Consider the following 17,960-nt stretch of genomic DNA (forward strand, 5'->3'; position numbering starts at 1 on the left):
CCCTTCATGCTTCAGACACAGACAAGACACAGAGCGGCCAAGCGGAAAAAAGATCGAAGCGATACCTTTAATCATTTATTTTCTCTCAGTGGGGACGTCCTCAGATTAAACATCAAAACAAAAAGCAGTCCTGGAGACTCGGACCGAGGAAACAGCCGCTGATAATTGATATTTGAACACCTGCTGAGCAGAGGACACGGCAGCGAGGCTCCAGACTTCAGGCCAACTCACATACAAGCGATGTTTTAACACGGCTATTGTTCTCTGAGGAGGATGCACTTAATATTCAGCTGAGTGTGATGTTTGCTTCACCTCTGTCTCCGCTCTGACACACCGTTATGATAATATTGTCCAGGTTGACGTGCACCTTCAAAACAGGGACACACATCTGAATCATAAATAGGGGGCATCAGTGTAAATGCAGGGGCCCAGAATAACACACAGGTTGATTTCACCTTAAAGACCGGGGCCTGTTCTCCTCAGGGGGAAAAAAAACAGCAAAAAATAAATAAAAATCACAGGATAATTTATTATAGCCAAGTTATTATCTAGGAGGTGGAAGAAGACAAGAGAGTGTGAGCTCCTTTCCCCTGGGTTTCGTCTGGCAGTGATTACAAAGCTGATTTGGAAATGGATCTGACATTTTCAAAAGGCTTTTAAGTGAAATGCTATTTGTATAATTTCTTATGTCATGCGAATAAATCAAGGTTGTCTGCGCCGTGGTTCACAGCAGACTGCAGTGCGAGGTCGCGGGAGCAATCGCTCAAATCCCTGCATCACTGGTAAAACTCACTGTGTTTATGGTTCAGGTTAAACACGATTCATCTCTGATTCTTTCTCAGTTTCACCTAAAATAGTTTTGACACTGATATTCTCCTTTGGCTAAAACCTACAAGCTGTGAAGAATGACTTGTGGTAGCCTACCTTTATTTCTAAGATGTGCAAGAACATAATTACTGTATAAGGTCAAACAGGGCGTTGATGAGATTAAATTTGCAAAAGTACATTTAGATATCTGATTTTGTCATGGAGGATCTGATAGCATCGTTTCAACACCATTTTCAGAAATGAATGTACAGAGTCTGACAGTGCAGTGTGATTAGATCTACATGGGTTTCTAAATATACGGGCTCAACTCTCTTGAAAAAGATTTTAATCTCACGGTTTTTTTTATCTAGGTAAATGAGGGAGAATTAAATAAATAAACCATGTTTTATTCTGTAGCACAGACCTTTTCCCCAGCAGAAAGCAAAGATTATCTCTGCTGTAATTTGTGTAGCCTATAATTTTTGAACTAACTTCCTTAAAGACCAGATGTAATTCTTTTTTTTAATCATAAATTAGGATGTTTATCATGTTATGCACTGTAGCTGTCACTGTAATGAATGTAATTTAAAACTCTTAGCGAAACGGTGAATACTTTGTCTATCTCTTTATTATACCACCAACATAAATAAAACTCTCCGTGTATCATGTGTAACTTGTTTTAAATTGCTGAACATGCCAAGTTTGCTGGAGCTCAAGAAAAAGACACAGAGGACATGACCTCAGAGTCCACAAATGTATCGCAATCGTCTAAATGTTTTCGTCTGAGCAACAGATTCCAGATCGGGACAGATTGCAGGTAACATTTTTTCATCATCATCATCTGATTACAGCTGTTTTTCCTTTTCATGCCCTCAGCTACTCCCCAGATGTGTTCTTCTCCCACAACAAGCGCTGCCTTTAGATCCGTCACTGTGATCAGCGGGGGAATTTCATTAGAGTGAGACCTCCCTGGATGAGACTGATAAGAGCAGAGGAGGCGAAGGAGGGAGGAGGGAGGAGGGAGGAGGAGGGAGGGAGGAGAACAGCGCACACTGTGTTTGACCAAAGACAGCCCTCAGTTGTTATCTCTGCTGGAGGGAGAGGAGGAGAGGAGGCAAGGTGAGGGCGGAGAGGAGGGGAGGATGAGATTAAAAAATGAGGAGATGGATGGTGGCTAGATGAAAATAAAGAGGGGGGGAAAGAGATGATGTGAGGGGGGAGGAGGGACAAATGGATGACAGGAAAGGAACGGAGAGGAGAGGAAAGGAAAGGAAAGCAATGAAAAGGAAAGGAAAGGAAAGGAAAGGAATGGAAAGGTAAGGAAAGGAAACGAACAAAAAGGAATGGAAAGGTAAGGTAAGGAAGGAAAGGAAAGGTTAGAAGGAAAGAAAGATGGGAGAGTCGTGAAGGAAGAAGAGGAGGTGACAGGTGAGGTGGAAGAAGGAGACAAGAAGGAAGGACAAAGGGATTAAAAAGATTAAAAAATGAGGAGATGGATGGTGGCTAGATGAAAATAAAGAGGGGGGAAAGAGATGATGTGAGGGGGGAGGAGGGACAAATGGATGACAGGAAAGGAAAGGAAAGGAAAAGAAAAAAGGAAAGGAAATGAAAGGAAAGGAAAGGAAAGGAAAGGAAAGGAAAGGAAACGAACGAAAAGGAATGGAAAGGAAAGGAAAGGAAAGGAAAGGAAAGGAAAGGAAAGGAAAGATTAGAAGGCAAGGGAGATGGAGGGAGTCGTGAAGGAAGAAGAGGAGGTGACAGGTGAGGTGGAAGAAGGAGACAAGGAGGAAGGACAAAGGGAGGGGTGGGAGAAAAAAGGAGGGAGGAGAGAAAGATAGAGATGGGAGATGATGAGGAAGGCAAGGAGAGAGGACAAAGATGTCATGGAAACAGGGCAGGTGGTGAAGGTGGAGAGATAAGAGGAGAGGAGGAGCAGACAGGTAAAATAGACACAAGACAAGAGAGGGAGAGAAGGAGGGAGAAGGAGGGAGGAGGAGGAGGAGGAGAGAGATACAGTGACATGATGGGCAGAGGGAGAGGGTGAGCAGCGCTGAGGAGTGATATGATTGTAATCTCTCAGCTGGAACATCTGGCCCAGACCAGAATAATGAGATCTGCGGGCCGATCGCAGCGATCCAGCCCGGCTCTGCTGGACCTGTGGAGATGGAGTGATAACCCACTACACCTCCTCCTCCTCCTCCTCCTCTTCCTCCTCCTCCTCCTCCTCCTCCTCTTCCTCCTCCACCTCCTCCTCCTCCTCCTCCCCCTCCTCTTCCTCCTCTTCCTCCACCTCCTCCTCCAGTCCGACTCCACAGGTCAGCGCCGCACACGTCAACAAAGACAGACCTTGTGTGCGTGGACACACACACACCGGGTCACAGTTAAAGGGATAGTTCACCCAAAATTCAAATTGCACTCATTATCTACTCACCCTCATGTCGACTAAGGGCTGGGAGAAGTTTCAGAGTCCTCCGTGCCTTCTCTGGGTCTCCGCGCAGCAGTATTTGTCCATATAATGGTTGTCAATGGATACCAACTTTTCTTCGTCCAAAAAGACACACCAAAAAACATCCAAATACCTCCATACTGCTCGTCTGTAATGTCTCTCTTGTATTGAAGCCCCAACATGAGAAATTGACACAGGCAGAGCAGTGACCTGAGACACTGGGAGCTTCCGCTACAAACAAGCTTAAAATATGGACTTATTTAATTTTTTTCGGAACAATTGCTCATGTTGGGGCTTCAATAAAAGAGGGACATTACAGACGAGCAGCATGGAGGAATTTGGATGTTCTTTGGTGTGTCTTTTTGGACGAAGAAAAGTGAGCTCCATTCACAACCATTATATGGACAAATACTGCTGCGCGGACCCCCCCGTAACTCAGAGAAGGCACAGAGGACTCTGAAAATTCTCACAGCCCTTAGTCGACATGATGGTGAGTAGATAATGAGTGAAATTTGAATTTTGGGTGAACTATCCCTTTAATAAACCTGCCTCTATGTGGCCTGATGGGAGAGGAGGAAGCCGATAAGATAGCAGCGCCTGTGTTTAAGGTGGTGAGTGACCCCCACCCACCCTCTAATACCTCCACCCCTACACATTCCTTAGAGATCATCTCTGCATTAATTAATGTGACGATCGCTCCGATGATGAGCCCTTAATCGAGTGTTATTTAACTGTAGTGTCATATTTTAAGTGCTGCCTCACAAATCAGTTTAATAGCCTGAGTGTGTGTTTATACAGTAACTGGAAATATTCACATGGATGGTTTACTTAATGAGCCCATCAGGCACAGGCCCACAGGCCCAGCAGATGGGCTGGGCCGCGAAGAAGAGACGCCAAACTGAAACAAAATCCCAACAAAGAGACACAAAACGACTACGAATAGACACACAATTAGCTAAATACAGACAGAACTATGAGAAAAGATGGACAAAATCTGCAAAGACATGGCAAGACTAGAGACTACAGACTTCAGAGACACAAAATGACCCCACAGATCTACAACAAAACAAGATGACCACAAAGAAATAGGACGGCAAGATGACCAGAAAGACATAAAAGAAGATGCACGAGAGACACGAAGATACCAAACAGCCATAAAGACAAAGATGATGACTATAAAAAGACATAAAACAACCACAAGAAGACACAAAACTATGACAAGGAGACACTGAGAAGAGACAAAAAAAAATACAAAGGTTAAACAAGGAGACGTGGAACAACTACAAAGAGAGAAAAAAACAACACAAAATGACCACAAGGAAACATGAGAGTATTGCACAGAGACACAAATCAAACACACAGAGACCTGAACATATACAAAAAAAAGATATAAACAACTATAAAAGATGCAAAACGAGACACAAAGACATATAAAAAAACATAAGGAGACACAAAATGACACAAGACGCCAAAAGACACATAGATCTACAGCAAAGAGACACAAAATAATACAAAATGACCAAAAAGAAATATAAAGACATTACACAGAGACACAATAAAACCAGAAAGATACCTGAAACTACAGAGAAAGACACAAAACAAGACGCAAAAAGAGACAGAAATGACCAAAATGATACAAAAAAACTATAAACACAAACACGATAATGACGAAAAGACACAAAACTATGACATGGAGACACAAAAACGGCTACACAATGAGACATATACAGTGAAATAAAAGTCTGAGTGTGTTTCTGTGCCAGAGAGTTGGGGGCCTGGTAGGCTACATACATGCATCTGCCCAGGGGCCCAATGTTTCCTTTAATGTGTCCATATATATGTAGATGATTTGTGCCTTTTGTTAGCTTTACGACGCCTTGGAGATCAAATGGAGGACATAAAAAGACAGTGGGGCGCAGAGAGACACCATGATCACGAGGTCCTTAAGTGGAGGACGACATCACAGGGGACGGCTCGGCTCGTCCATGTCAACAACTCTGATTAAAAGCCGTTCCACTGAGAGAGAGAGGGAGAAAAAAACTGCTGGCTTCGCCTTTCATGCCCATTTATCACATGGAATTGTTTGTATACAGTTGTTTTATTCTCCCCGAGTGTGTGTGTGTGTATGTGTGTGTGTGTCTATGCGTGTGTGTGTGAGAGGGAGAGATGAGATGAATGTAATTAAAGTTTTTTAATTAGACGCTGTTCTTTTCTGGGAAGCCTGTGGCAGCGCTGGGTGGAGCCAGAGTGGAGACAGGAGGTTTGTGGTCTGGCTGAGGGAACCACGCCGGCCGGGGTAATGGAAACCGGGTGTTCACTGTACACATATACACATACATGCAAACACACACACACACACGCACAGGCACACACACATGTACACGCTCATACACATGCACCCGCGCCCACACACACACACAAACCAAAGCTGAAGAGGGGAATATACAGAGAGAGAGAGAGGGCCACATAAACTTATGCAGACATGAATGTGAATGCACAGCCCCCACTATACTAATACAACCTTCTACCCACACACACACACACACACACACACACACACACACACACACACACACACACACTCTCACTCTCTCACTCACACACACATACACACTCTCACTCTCTCACTCACACACACACTCAAACATATTATATTCAAATGCATTCATGTGACTACCTGCATTATAGAATTCAGCCTGCTGACACGTAAATTCCCTAAATAGTGATGATGTGTGCATTTGCATGCACATGCATGCGTGCAAGCTCATGCATACATAAAACAAATAAGCACTAGCACACACACACACACACACACACACAAAAACACACACCTCGTCCTCCATACTGATACACAATCCACACGCACAGGCACGGATGAGTACACGCAGAGCAGCACATGCATGATTGCACTCTCGCTCGCCGCCTGTCACTCACACACGGATGTGCGTGCGCAAACACAGAGCTCATTGTACATGCATACACATACACTGCTCGTATGCACACAAACATACAAACACTCTCCTATGCACGCACACACACGCATGAGTACCCACTCTCCCCCTCCACACCCACCCTCCACACACCGCCCCCCTCCTGCTCCCAGTCATTACACATGCATACACACGCACACATGCATGCACACCCATATAAATGCGCTTAGGCACATGCTTGAGCACACACACACACACACACACGCACACAATAAGCCCTCATCACTCAAATCCCACAGCACACACACATTACATTTCAAACCTTCTTCACAAATCTCTCTCTCACACACCCAGCCCCAGTCAATCCAACAGTGTGATAAAAACCCATATCCTGCATCATTCACTGTGTGTAATGCGCACATACACACTCACACACACACACACACACACACACACACACACATACACACTCACACACACACACGCATACAGTGCAGCAGGGCCAGGAAATGCAGAAAACAGATCTCAGGCATCTACTGACATCAGTGAGACGAGGGTCCGCCTTTTCCATTAGACACTGACGTCACTTTTCCACAAAACTGTTTCACCCCAAATTACAGCAGATCAAACTCTTCCTCTGTGTGGACGGACAGCGGAGACGACGGCCCCGTCCCTCCACGCTGTGTGGTCAAACCGTCTTCAGAGGTATATATGACACACACACACACACACACATACACACTGTCAACACACACACATATACACGTACATACACACTGTGGGGACTGTGATCCTCCACACTGGCTTCACTCCAACCACTTGGAGTCAGATGTACATAAACATATGTAAAACACCGAGGTGTGAGAGCGCATACATTTAACTCAGCCACGCCACATGTAGCTCTTCAGTGAGTCTTCGCCTTCTGCACATAAAAAAAAACAAAAAAAAAACCTCCAGTAACTTCTTCTTCTTCTATACTGGTTCCACTGGTGTCATCAGAGCTTCCTCCTCCTCCTCCTCCTCCTCCTCCTCCCTGTCCCGGGTCGTCAGCGTGAGGCTGAGGCAGGTCAGATTGGGCAGCAACAGGTCAGTCACTATGAACAGGGCACCATCTAGTGTTGCAGGCAGAGTATGGGAGAGCTGCTGCTGCTGGAAAGTTTGAACCAGCATGAAGCAGCAGGCAACAGCCATGTTGGGCGGATCTGTGTGTGTGTGTGTGTGTGATGTGTAATGTGTGATGTGTATGCGTGTGTTTCAGAGGTCGCTGAGAGGTGAGTTTTTATATCAAGAGTCAAAGGAAAGAGGTGTAGACAGACTTAAAGGTGCAGCAGAAGTGGATGGACATCAGGGGTTGGGAGGAGGGGGAGGGGGAGGGGCACAGGGAGGGAGGGAGTTGTGATTGTTTGCATAGATCAGGCTCATAAACAAACCACAGCCTCTGTTACATCTGTGGCCGGAGGGAAAAGTTTCAGCTGTAACCGAAGAGTCCACAACCAGCTTATCGTTTCAGTACCTTTTGTTATTAATATTATTATCATTATTATTATTAAGAAAAGAGCTGCAGTGATTAATTCATCAATTTGTCTATTCTTTTTTTAAATCATCAGTTATTGCCAGTCTTCTCTGTTGCTCACCCTGAGGTTTCTCCAATTTTCCCGTTATAAGGGTTTTCTATGGAGTTTTTCCTCAGTTGATGTGAGGGTCTAAGAGCAGAGGTTGTTGTTATGATGCCATGTGAAGCCTTTTGAGACTAAATGTTTGTAAAAAATGGGCTGTATACATAAAATTGTCTTGGCTTAGTTGCCAGTTTTTGCATTTGCTTTTTAAATTAAATCTCCTTTTTCTTTTTTCTCACCATAATATTTATCTTAGAAACCAATTGTATAATTTTCTGTCAATCGAAAAGAATCATTAGATCATTAACTTCAGCTCCGTCCTCAGCAGATGTTTGATGTCACGTGGAGAAAATGCAGCAGGTTTAAGATTCTTTGTTGTTTTACTTTTTCAACACTTTGACGTTTACAAAACGGCTCAAATAAGAGCGGGTCGGTGGAACACGTGTAGCTCTCTGACCTGTGGCCTCACCGTTTGACCGGTAACAGGCCGACAGCATCAACATACAACAGTGAGAAAAGGTTCACTTTGTTTCAACGGCAGCGTTACTCTCATGTTATTGCCAAACCAGACACATCGAGTGTCACATCTAGATAATTTAGTACATAAATTAAGGTCAATGAGCCGTTTTACTGCGACCACAACAAACCAACCACATCAACTGTGGCACCTGCAGCGCACGCACGCACACACACACACACACAGACACACACAGACCTCAAATCTCAACATAACCACTGATATTTTAACAGGAAATTTGCTTTCTACTAATTACAGAGAAATATCCGAGATGTGAAACCGCCACACACTCCGAGGGGTTTAAAGGCCGATTATGTTCGGATGCCTTGCATACACACACACGCACGCACACGCAATGAACAAAAACCAAACTTTGCAAAAAAAGCAATAAAACACAGCAAATGGTGTTTATTGTCAAAGTGTAGGAGTAGGACAATGTTATATGTGCATAATTCATATTGTGTACTCTAATTGTGCAACAAACTAAGCTACAGTATATACAGACATCTATCATTGACTGTTGATAGCTGGATGACAGTTATACTGTATAACAGTAAATCTAGTTGGCCGGTTGCTTGGGCAGGACCGTCTTCTGACAAAGACAATCCGTCACAAGGCCCAAGACTTTGGTATCATCTGCGTTCAAATGCAAAATGGTGACTCTTACTCTTACAGTGTAATATCAATCAATACAACTAAACACATCCATTAAAAACATCCACATGAATATACTCAATGCAACAAATGTTATGCAGAAAAATCTTTTTTCTCCCCGCCCCCTCCCCCTTTACGCTCGACTCTGCTTCTTTCTCTCTTTAATCTCCATAAAATCCAGTAAAGGTTAAACAAACATTTAAATGTTACATATTTCATAAAAGTAAAAGAGGATAATGTTATGAGAACCCCCCGTCTAGATAGCAACGATGCTTTTGTGAAAAATATATGTATAGTAGAGTGAACTAAACATTTACATGATTTTACAGGTGGAAAGAAAACATTGTTTTGACATAACTTTTTTTTTTTTTTAGAATAATAATAATACAGCCCCACAGTCTTATGAACATGCTATGGTCTCTCGTTACTCACTCCGATCACCGTCCGTGTGACGTCGGGCCGTCACAGGGTCGTGGTTGTGTCAGTGTGTTTACATGTTTTAGGTGTCAGTTATGTGTGTGAGTGTTGCGTTTTGTTTTGTGTGTCGTGTGTTTTTTGTTTTGTGTTTTATGTGTGTGTGTGTTTGGGCTCAACAGTCCCCAGAGTTGTGCGAGTGTGGCCCGGTCTCCATTTTCCAGTCTCTCTGGTCGGCGGCCTCTGCCTGGCCGTGCTGGGAGGCGGCGGGGGACAGGGACATCTGTCTGCGGGGGTTTCCGCTGTGCATGGTGTTCCAGTGGCGCTTCAGATCCGACGCTTTGATGAAGGCTTTGTCGCACGAGCCGCAGTTGAACGGCCGCTCGCCCCGGTGCTGCCGCTCGTGGTCTTTCAGGTGGGACTTGTGCTTGAACGCCTTTTCGCACATCTGGCAGGCGAAGGGCCGCTCGTTGCTGTGGACCCTCTCGTGCCTCTTCAGGTCGGGCCCCCGGATGAAGGCCTTGCCGCAGACCACGCAGCGGTGGGGCTTGAAGCCGGAGTGGATCTTCAGGTGCTCCTTGAGGTGCGCGGCGGTGGTGAAGGCTTTGGGGCAGTGCTCGCAGCCGTACGGGCGGTTGGCCGTCAGCAGCCGCTCCTTCTTGGCGTTGTGGTCCATGGGCTTGGCCCCCGCGCTCTGGCAGGAGCCGTGGTCGCGGTGGCCGTACAGCAGGTACTCCAGCTTCATGTCGCTGGAGGAGGAGGAGCCCCAGCCGTGGCTGTGCGGGTCCTTCCCCATGTTGGTGTTGTAGTTGTGCGGCTGGGACACGTGCGAGCCGCCGGGCCCCATGCCGTCCATCCCCTGGTCGTAGAAGCTGTTCTTCCTCACCTCCTCCATGGCCAGCTCCTTCAGGATGGCGTCCTGGGCCCTCATCCCGTGGTCGCCCGGCGCCTGGTTCTCCCGCGTCTTCATGTTGGTCAGCTCCCGTTTCTGGGTGCACAGGTTGTCCAGGAAGTTGATGCCCAAGATCTGCCCGGACGACATCATCATGTTGATGTCCTTCTTCCTGACGGCCAGCCGGGCCGTGTACATGTAGTTGAGCACCTCCTCGAAGATGTCGGAGCGGATGAAGTCCAGCTCCACGATGGAGTTGTCTTCGTCGCTCTGTTTCTTGAAGAGCTTTTTGAAGTAGTTGCTGCAGGCGGCCAGGACGCAGCGGTGAGCCCTGAACTCGATGTTCTCCACCACCACCACCACGTCGCAGTGCTCACCTTCCATCCTCTGCTGGTTGAGCATCTTCAGGAAGGTGGCTTTGTGGTCATAGTCGATATATCTCAGTAAATCAGACATGTTGCAGGTCAAAAAGGAGCAACCTGCAAAGGGATGAGAAAAACAAAACAGCCAGCGGTCAAATCTCTGGATTCCCCCACAATAAATAAAACACAGCTAGGCATGTTTAGTGCAAAGCAGAGAGGGCGGAGCTCTGTCTATTTGCATGCATCATATGATAATAAACACAGGTAAGACTCTGCAGCACGCATGCACTAACACTTTTAGGAGTAAGCTTGCAGCACAAAATCGCAATTCTCACGTTGTGTTTTTAATTTTTTTCCCTACCTACAGATCTGAGTGGCGCAAAATGTATAAGAGTAAAGAAAAAGTGGCCAAATCAATCATGCAGAAAGGGTTAGGAAAAAAAAAAAAAAAAAAAGATACAGCCGGGCCCCGATACGAGGAGCCGCAGCAGCAACGTGAATAATAAAAATCCAAACAGCAGCGCACAACAACTAACAACTACTTCACCACCAGCGCGTTTTCGCCGCCGCGTTCGCGTGACAGTCGCGTTGCGTTGCGTGCAGAGAGAGGAGGATAACCTTAGCAAGAATATTTCACATTTCACTGCGCCCAGCCATTTTGGTCAGCAAGCCTCCATTGGCATGTTTCTTGGTGCCTTTAAAAAAGCAGTTCGCAAACAGCGGAGAAGCAGAAGACGACGACGACGACGAGCAGCAGCGCGCGAGGCAGGAACCCGCGACGCCGCCGCCGACGAAACGCTGCGTCGTTTTTCTGCGTCGGTCCGCGGCGACAAAGAGAAAATAAAAAATGTTAATACCCGAAGCCTGAACGCGATCCCTGGTGTTGTCACGCAAGGCAGCAGTCGACGACGGATCCAGAGAGCTGTCGTTTTTCCTCTTCCTCTTCTTGTTGTGACTGTTGGTTGCTCCACAGGAAATGCCGCATTGTTCTGCTGCCACCTACAGCACCGGAGCGGGTTCGACCCCCCCCGAGATCCTCTGTGGACGCGAAGAGGAGTCACTCTGCTGCAAATCAAAACCCTCAAAACCCCCCCAGTGATTAGATAAGATAGATAGATAGATAGATAGATAGATAGATAGATAGATAGATAGATAGATAGATAGATAGATAGATAGATAGATAGATAGATAGATAGATAGATAGATAGATAGATAGATAGATAGATAGATAGATAGATAGATAGATAGGCAAGGCATCTTTATTTATATAGCGCATTTCATACCAAGGCAACTCAATGTGCTTTACATAAAGGCAAAACATTAAAAAAAAAAGAAGAAGCATAAGACAGAATAAAAACAAACAAAACACTAAAAACAGAGTTAAAAGCAAGAGCAAATAAAAGTAAAATAAAAGAAAATAGATAAAGTTTTAAGTTCTCAGCTATAAGCACGTGAAAAGAGAAATGTTTTTAACCTGGATTTAAAAGTGCTCACAGCTGGGGCTGATTTCAGTTCTGCTGGTAGTTTGTTCCAGTTGTGAGCAGCAAAACAGCTAAATGCTGCTTCACAGTCTGAACTCTGAGCTCCACTATCTGACCTGAGTCAGTAGATCTCAGAGCTCTGCTGGGTTTATACTCTACTAACATGTCATTCATGTTTTCTGGACCTAAACCATTCAGTGATTTGTAAACCAGTAGCAGAACTTTAAAATCTATTCTGTAGCTGACTGGGAGCCAATGTAAGGTCTTAAGAACCGGGGTGATGTGATCTGATCTCTTTGTTCTGGTTAAAACTCGAGCTGCAGCGTTCGGTTCTGAATGAGCTGCAGCTGTTTGATGCTTTTTTGGGGGAGACCAGTCAGAAGACCGTTACAGTAGTCAAGTCTACTGGAGATAAAAGCATGAATCAGCTTCTCCTGATCAGTTTGGGACATAAAACCCTTAATTCTGGATATGTTCTTAAGTTGATAAAAGGCTGATTTGGTGACTGATTTGATATGGCTGTTGAAGGTCAGATCTGAGTCTATCAGCACGCCAAGGTTTCGGACTTGGTCTTTAGTTTCTAAAGACAGTGACTCAAGGTGTTTACTGACAGCAACCCTCTTCTCTTTATTTCCAAAAACAATTACCTCCGTTTTTTGATCTCAGATAGATAGATAGATAGATAGATAGATAGATAGATAGATAGATAGATAGATAGATAGATAGATAGATAGATAGATAGATAGATAGATAGATAGATAGATAGATAGATAGATAGATAGTAGGCTAATAATAATAAACTTTATTTCTATAGCACCTTTCAAAACCAGGGTTACAAGGTGCTTCACAAAAAACAAAATACAATATCATTGAGAAAATAAAGCAATCAAAAAATGAAGAAAACATCATACAGAAAACAGTGAACAGGCACAAGATAAAATAATGGAAATAGGTAGGCTAAGACAATAGAAACAAAGCTCAAAATATGTAACAAAAAACAAAACAAAAACAAAACCAAAAACAAACAAACATTAAAATTATTGCACAAATGCCAGTCGCCACATGTGGGTTTTCAAAAGCTTTTTAAAATGATACACAGACTCAGCTGATGTGAGGCTGCACAATCTCCCTTTGTCCTGAGCTTAGATGGTGGGACAACTAACAGCATCTGATTTGAGGAATCTCGGTGCAGAATAGGGGGTTAAAAGTTCTGAAATGTACAGTGGAGCTAGACCATGAAGAGATTTGTAAGTGAGGATTTCAAACTGAATTCTGTAATGGACATAGATAGATAGATAGATAGATAGATAGATAGATAGATAGATAGATAGATAGATAGATAGATAGATAGATAGATAGATAGATAGATAGATAGATAGATAGATAGATAGATAGATAGATAGATAGATGTTAATGACAATGGCACAAGGATGGATTCATCCACAGAACGTTATCCTTTTAGATATAACAGAGTTGGAATGAAGTGCATATTTGAGCCAGATGCAGAGGTGAGTGCAGCAAAAACGAAAAACCCAACTCAGTGACATGACAGGCCTGTATTAATTGTTTATTGCAGTAAATGGCCAAAAACATCACATATTCTGTCATTGTGTTTCCTGTGAATTGGCTGGTTCACTCCCTTTTTCCAACTCGAGGTCCATTGTAAATTCTTAACAAAAGCTGAAGGTGTGGGGTGTTGTGTGGTGCAGTAGGTAGAGTTGGCGACCCAACCCCATATTTAAAGGTCAGGTCCTTACTGCAGTCGGCCCTGGTTCAAAATCCCACATTGGGCGGCCCTAACCCTTTACTGCATGTCATTGCCCCTCTCTCACCTGTACTGTCAAATAAGGGCAATAAATGCTCAAAAAAGTACTTTAAAAAAGCTGGAGGTCCACATCTGACCCCATAATAGCATGGAGACCAAATAATGTCTCAAAGTTCCTTAAAGATATCAAACATTCAGGGCTGATCTGAAAGCAGCAGAAGATCAGTTTTCTTCTCTGTTGACTAAATCACTTGTTGATTCAAAATCTTTTTCTTTCCTTTTAATTCTTCCTGTTGCCAACCAGCTTTCCATTTTGGTACATTGAAAAAAGAGAGAGACTTCAAAAACATTATTCGATTCAGTTTTAAAACATTTAAAAACATCCTTACACCACAATTATAATGTTTTGCAAATTATTTCCCGGCCCACCCATGTGTCATACCTTCGCTGACCACCAGTTTGGGAAACACTGATGGACTTCAGTTGAAAGTAAATTATTCTCCTTTTTAATTGAAACCCCAGTCATTTCTTTTGTAAGCAAAAATGCCAAATATTAAATCATAGCAGTTTCCCCATATATTAATGTTTCCCAATGTGTTGTGGTGGTCAGACAAAAGCAACTAAAAAAAGCTTCAGGGAGTAATGTTTTCACTACTGTACTTTCTGAATGGTTCAATCATCCAAGTCATTAAGTTGTTAAAAATGTTGTTACCACTTATGATTAAATACCTGGGGTTTCTCACATTGGTCTTCAGAATGGAAGAAGCCTCTTGGATGAAACTGAAACATCTTCAAGAATCAAACAAAGTCCAGTTGCCTTCAACTTCAGCACTGACCGGCGACCTTCTGAACAATGAGCCGATTATTGGAGACAATGGTCTAATTGTCATTGTGACTAATGTAACTGCTGGTTGCAGCCGTAGGTTTGCAGTGACGGAGCTTTGTCTGTGAGTTATTTTATGTTGATCTTTTCATATAGACCCACAGTTTATGTATTTGACACAGAAATAGGGAAGCAAACTAATGAAACCAGAGTTTGACACAGAGTATCAGTAGTTTCTCAGGGCGAGAAAAAAAAAACTAATATTAAAAATATTGTTTTCTTTTACAAATTTGAATTTGTTATAATGATTTTTTTTTAACCTGTGTAAAATGTGATTATTTCTAATGCCAGAGCCTAATTATTCCCCATTTTTGTTCACACTGTAAAAACAAACATATGTAACAGCCCATGGGACATAGTTCAGTACCTTGTCCTTTTTAAAGATGTATTTCTATCATTGTTGTTTTTTTCTTCTAATTTTGTATTTAAAACATTCACATCAAATACAGAACAAATATTCATCATAACATTTAGCTACTGTTAAATACAAGAATAAGCTTAAAAGGCTATAAAAAACAACAACAACGTGTTTGATCCCAAGCTGAGCCGCTCCCTTCTCTACGCCCAGCAACAGCGACAGAGTGAGACGTCTCTTCTTTTCTCACCCATCTCTGAGTTGCACGCACACATTTCCAGCGGGGGGGCGGGGCTTCCCGGGCCTCGGCGTATTCCCCATAATTACCAGCTGCAGTAAAGATCCTGCCTTAATTACCCACGGGTACTCCTATTAACAGATCAATTAAGAGTTTAGGGCGTTTGGTTTAATGAATAATTGATCAGCTACAGTTACAGATCCAATTCACTCCCATTGATACATCTATTTATCTTTATAACCAGTGTTGGAGCATTAAGCTTTTTCATAATCACTGCTTGTTCCTGAGGGCATCAGATGCGTTTTCTCACACACAGCTCAGGTGCATCGAGTTTTACATAATGGCTGATTATTAATCTTAATTAATCTTTCAATTAAGACTGAACAAATTAAACTGAATTCAGCAAATTAAAATTGAACATGACATCCTTATCTATGAATGAGAAGTTCAGATTGTCACACACCAGATTTTTTATGATTCAAACCTCAGGATAATTAATGTTATATTATTATTATTCATAGTTAGTAATTGTAAACTCAGTAATTTTTTCCCCAGACCCAGTTCAACAACACTCAATCAAGTTTCATTACTGTGGTCGACATTTTATTATTAGAGAAGAAAACAGCAAATTAAAAACAAATGCATTTGCCATTTTTATTCCACCATTTTTCATTTGAGGGAAAACATGGCTGTACATGAACAATAGTTAGTTATTCAGATACAGTTAAAACAGATGAGGGAGGCAAACAGCTGACATGATCAGGAGGAGGGGGAGGGGTGAGGGGCGGGGTGGGGCAGGCGTGTGAGTGAGGTGGTGGTGGTGAGGGGGGGTCAACAGATCTCTTTTGGCTTTGCATCAGTCGGAGCCCTTTCGGCCTCACAGTCACAGCGACCTGGGACTTGTGCTGCAGCCGATCATCTTACCCTGGGAAACATTCAAAGCCTGCACAGGCACATTAAAATCTATTTCTTGCACAGAAATCAGGATTCCTTGGCGTTTTTGTTTTCTTTTTTTTTCTTTTTTTAATTTTCTTTTTAATAAACCTCCTCCAGAAAAACAAAAAACGATGTTGCAAGTGGTGGAATCAGTTGATGAGAAACAATAAAATACTGAAATGATCATAAAAAGGAAAAAAAAAACAAAAAAACAATTCAAGTCGACATGACGATAAATCAACTGTGAAAGATAATTTGCTATTTTCCTAAGGAAGCTTTGATATGTACAGTTTCTGGGCTGTAGTGATTTCTTCACCTCACGGAAAATCATGGGCTTTGTTTGAGTGAGTGAGTGAGTGAGTGAGTGACGAGTGAATGAATGAATGAGTGAGTGAGGTGATGCTTGCTGGCAAAAATGAGGTTGGCACTTCTACAGCAAGGTTAAATAGTGTAATGCTCTCTAACATATACAGCCTAGGGGCGATTTAAAGTTTCTGGAGTGATGGCTTTATTTCATAAATAAAACGTTTTGCTACAATAATTATTCTCAATAATCATAAAAATGCATCAAAGTCATAAGGCAGTGAAAGCAAAAAACGGTTTTGCTTGCTGCACACAGGGATTCGGCGTGCAGATGGGATTGAGAACCATTTTTTAAAATCGTACGGTTTTTCAGTATAATCTTTGCCATTTGTTTGATAATGCAACATTTGCGTCCTTTCTCATGCAAAATGCTTTTATTTATTTTGCAGGTGATGGTTTTTTGCGACTAGCGGCGAGCTGCAGCATTTGGAGAGTAAGGAGCCTTTCTAGTCTTCTGAGAGTCCCCGGCGTTAACATGAGGAGGAAGAGGAGGAGGAGGAGGAGTTCTGGATGTTGGATTTGTGGGAGGTTGAACACAAACAGCCCCTCAGAGTTACTCCTGCAAGAGCAGAGGGAGGGAAGAGCAGTTAGAGCATCCTGTCACATACTGGACCTGTGAGTGGTAAAATAATAATATAATAATAAAAAGACTGAAAATGAGCCTGATGTAACAGTTATGGCAGCTTTTTACCTCCATAAAAAGATGCACTGAAGGACTTTGCTGATGCAAAATACACAACATAGATACACACAAGCTTTGTGAGCACTTGGCTTTAACTTTAACACATCATCCAATCTGCATCCATGTGGTTTTAAATGAAAAACTCCCCTCCAGTACACCACAGTTTACACACTATGCCTTCATCACACACACACACACACACAGAGAGAGAGAGAGAGAGAGAGAGGGGGAAGATCTGGAGAACCTGCTCCTTTAAGACGGAGCCACTCTCAGTTTCTAAATTGGGCACTTTAAGCTCCCCCAAGGGTTCAATGAGGAATTAAGACTTGAAGCCATTTTTTTTTTGCAGAGTCTCCTGAATTATAGCCAAGCTCAAATAACAGGAACAATTGGAAATTTTACTCCACGGATAAATGTGTTGAGGTCAAACGCAGATGGGCTGTGAAATGAGTTTGGCTTATTCATAAATGTTAAGTGATGGAAGGAATTAGATTATTAGACTGTGTTATGAAATATTAAAATCTGAATAATAAGGTTGAAAGGATCCGTTTGGTGCCTACAACTGAAGAATGGATATCAAACCTTTTATTACTCGGCGATAAAAGACAGTAGATGTAAA

The 17,960-nt window shown here is 43.0% G+C and overlaps 2 protein-coding genes across 17 annotated transcripts in view; both read right to left on the bottom strand.

Moving 5' to 3' along the window:
- Window positions 1–8,704: 8,704 nt before the first annotated feature.
- LOC146970266 (zinc finger and BTB domain-containing protein 14-like) lies at window positions 8,705–11,558 on the bottom strand. Its single transcript, XM_085803903.1, has 2 exons — window positions 11,496–11,558; window positions 8,705–10,755 (listed from the first exon to the last, which is right to left on the bottom strand). The coding sequence occupies exon 2, from the start codon at window positions 10,730–10,732 to the stop codon at window positions 9,560–9,562; it is 1,173 nt and encodes a 390-aa protein (XP_085660029.1). The 5' UTR covers window positions 10,733–10,755; window positions 11,496–11,558; the 3' UTR covers window positions 8,705–9,559.
- Window positions 11,559–16,780: 5,222 nt separating this feature from the next.
- Window positions 16,781–17,960, bottom strand: part of LOC146970267 (band 4.1-like protein 3) — a 58,181-nt gene continuing 57,001 nt past the window's right edge. For 15 of the 16 annotated variants that reach the window (XM_085803871.1, XM_085803870.1, XM_085803885.1 and 12 more), the window contains one exon: window positions 16,781–17,218. Coding sequence is in view for 2 of the 16 variants with exons in the window: in XM_085803877.1 (XP_085660003.1) it covers window positions 17,213–17,218 (6 nt within the window). In the remaining 14 variants the exon portion in view is untranslated. The remainder of the gene's footprint in view (window positions 17,219–17,960) is intronic. The other variant, XM_085803876.1, reaches the window with a different exon arrangement.

Source organism: Trachurus japonicus, chromosome 17, assembly GCF_045865225.1.
Source record: "Trachurus japonicus isolate A0001 chromosome 17, Traja_1.0".
In the NCBI taxonomy this organism is placed as follows: Eukaryota; Metazoa; Chordata; class Actinopteri; order Carangiformes; family Carangidae; genus Trachurus; species Trachurus japonicus.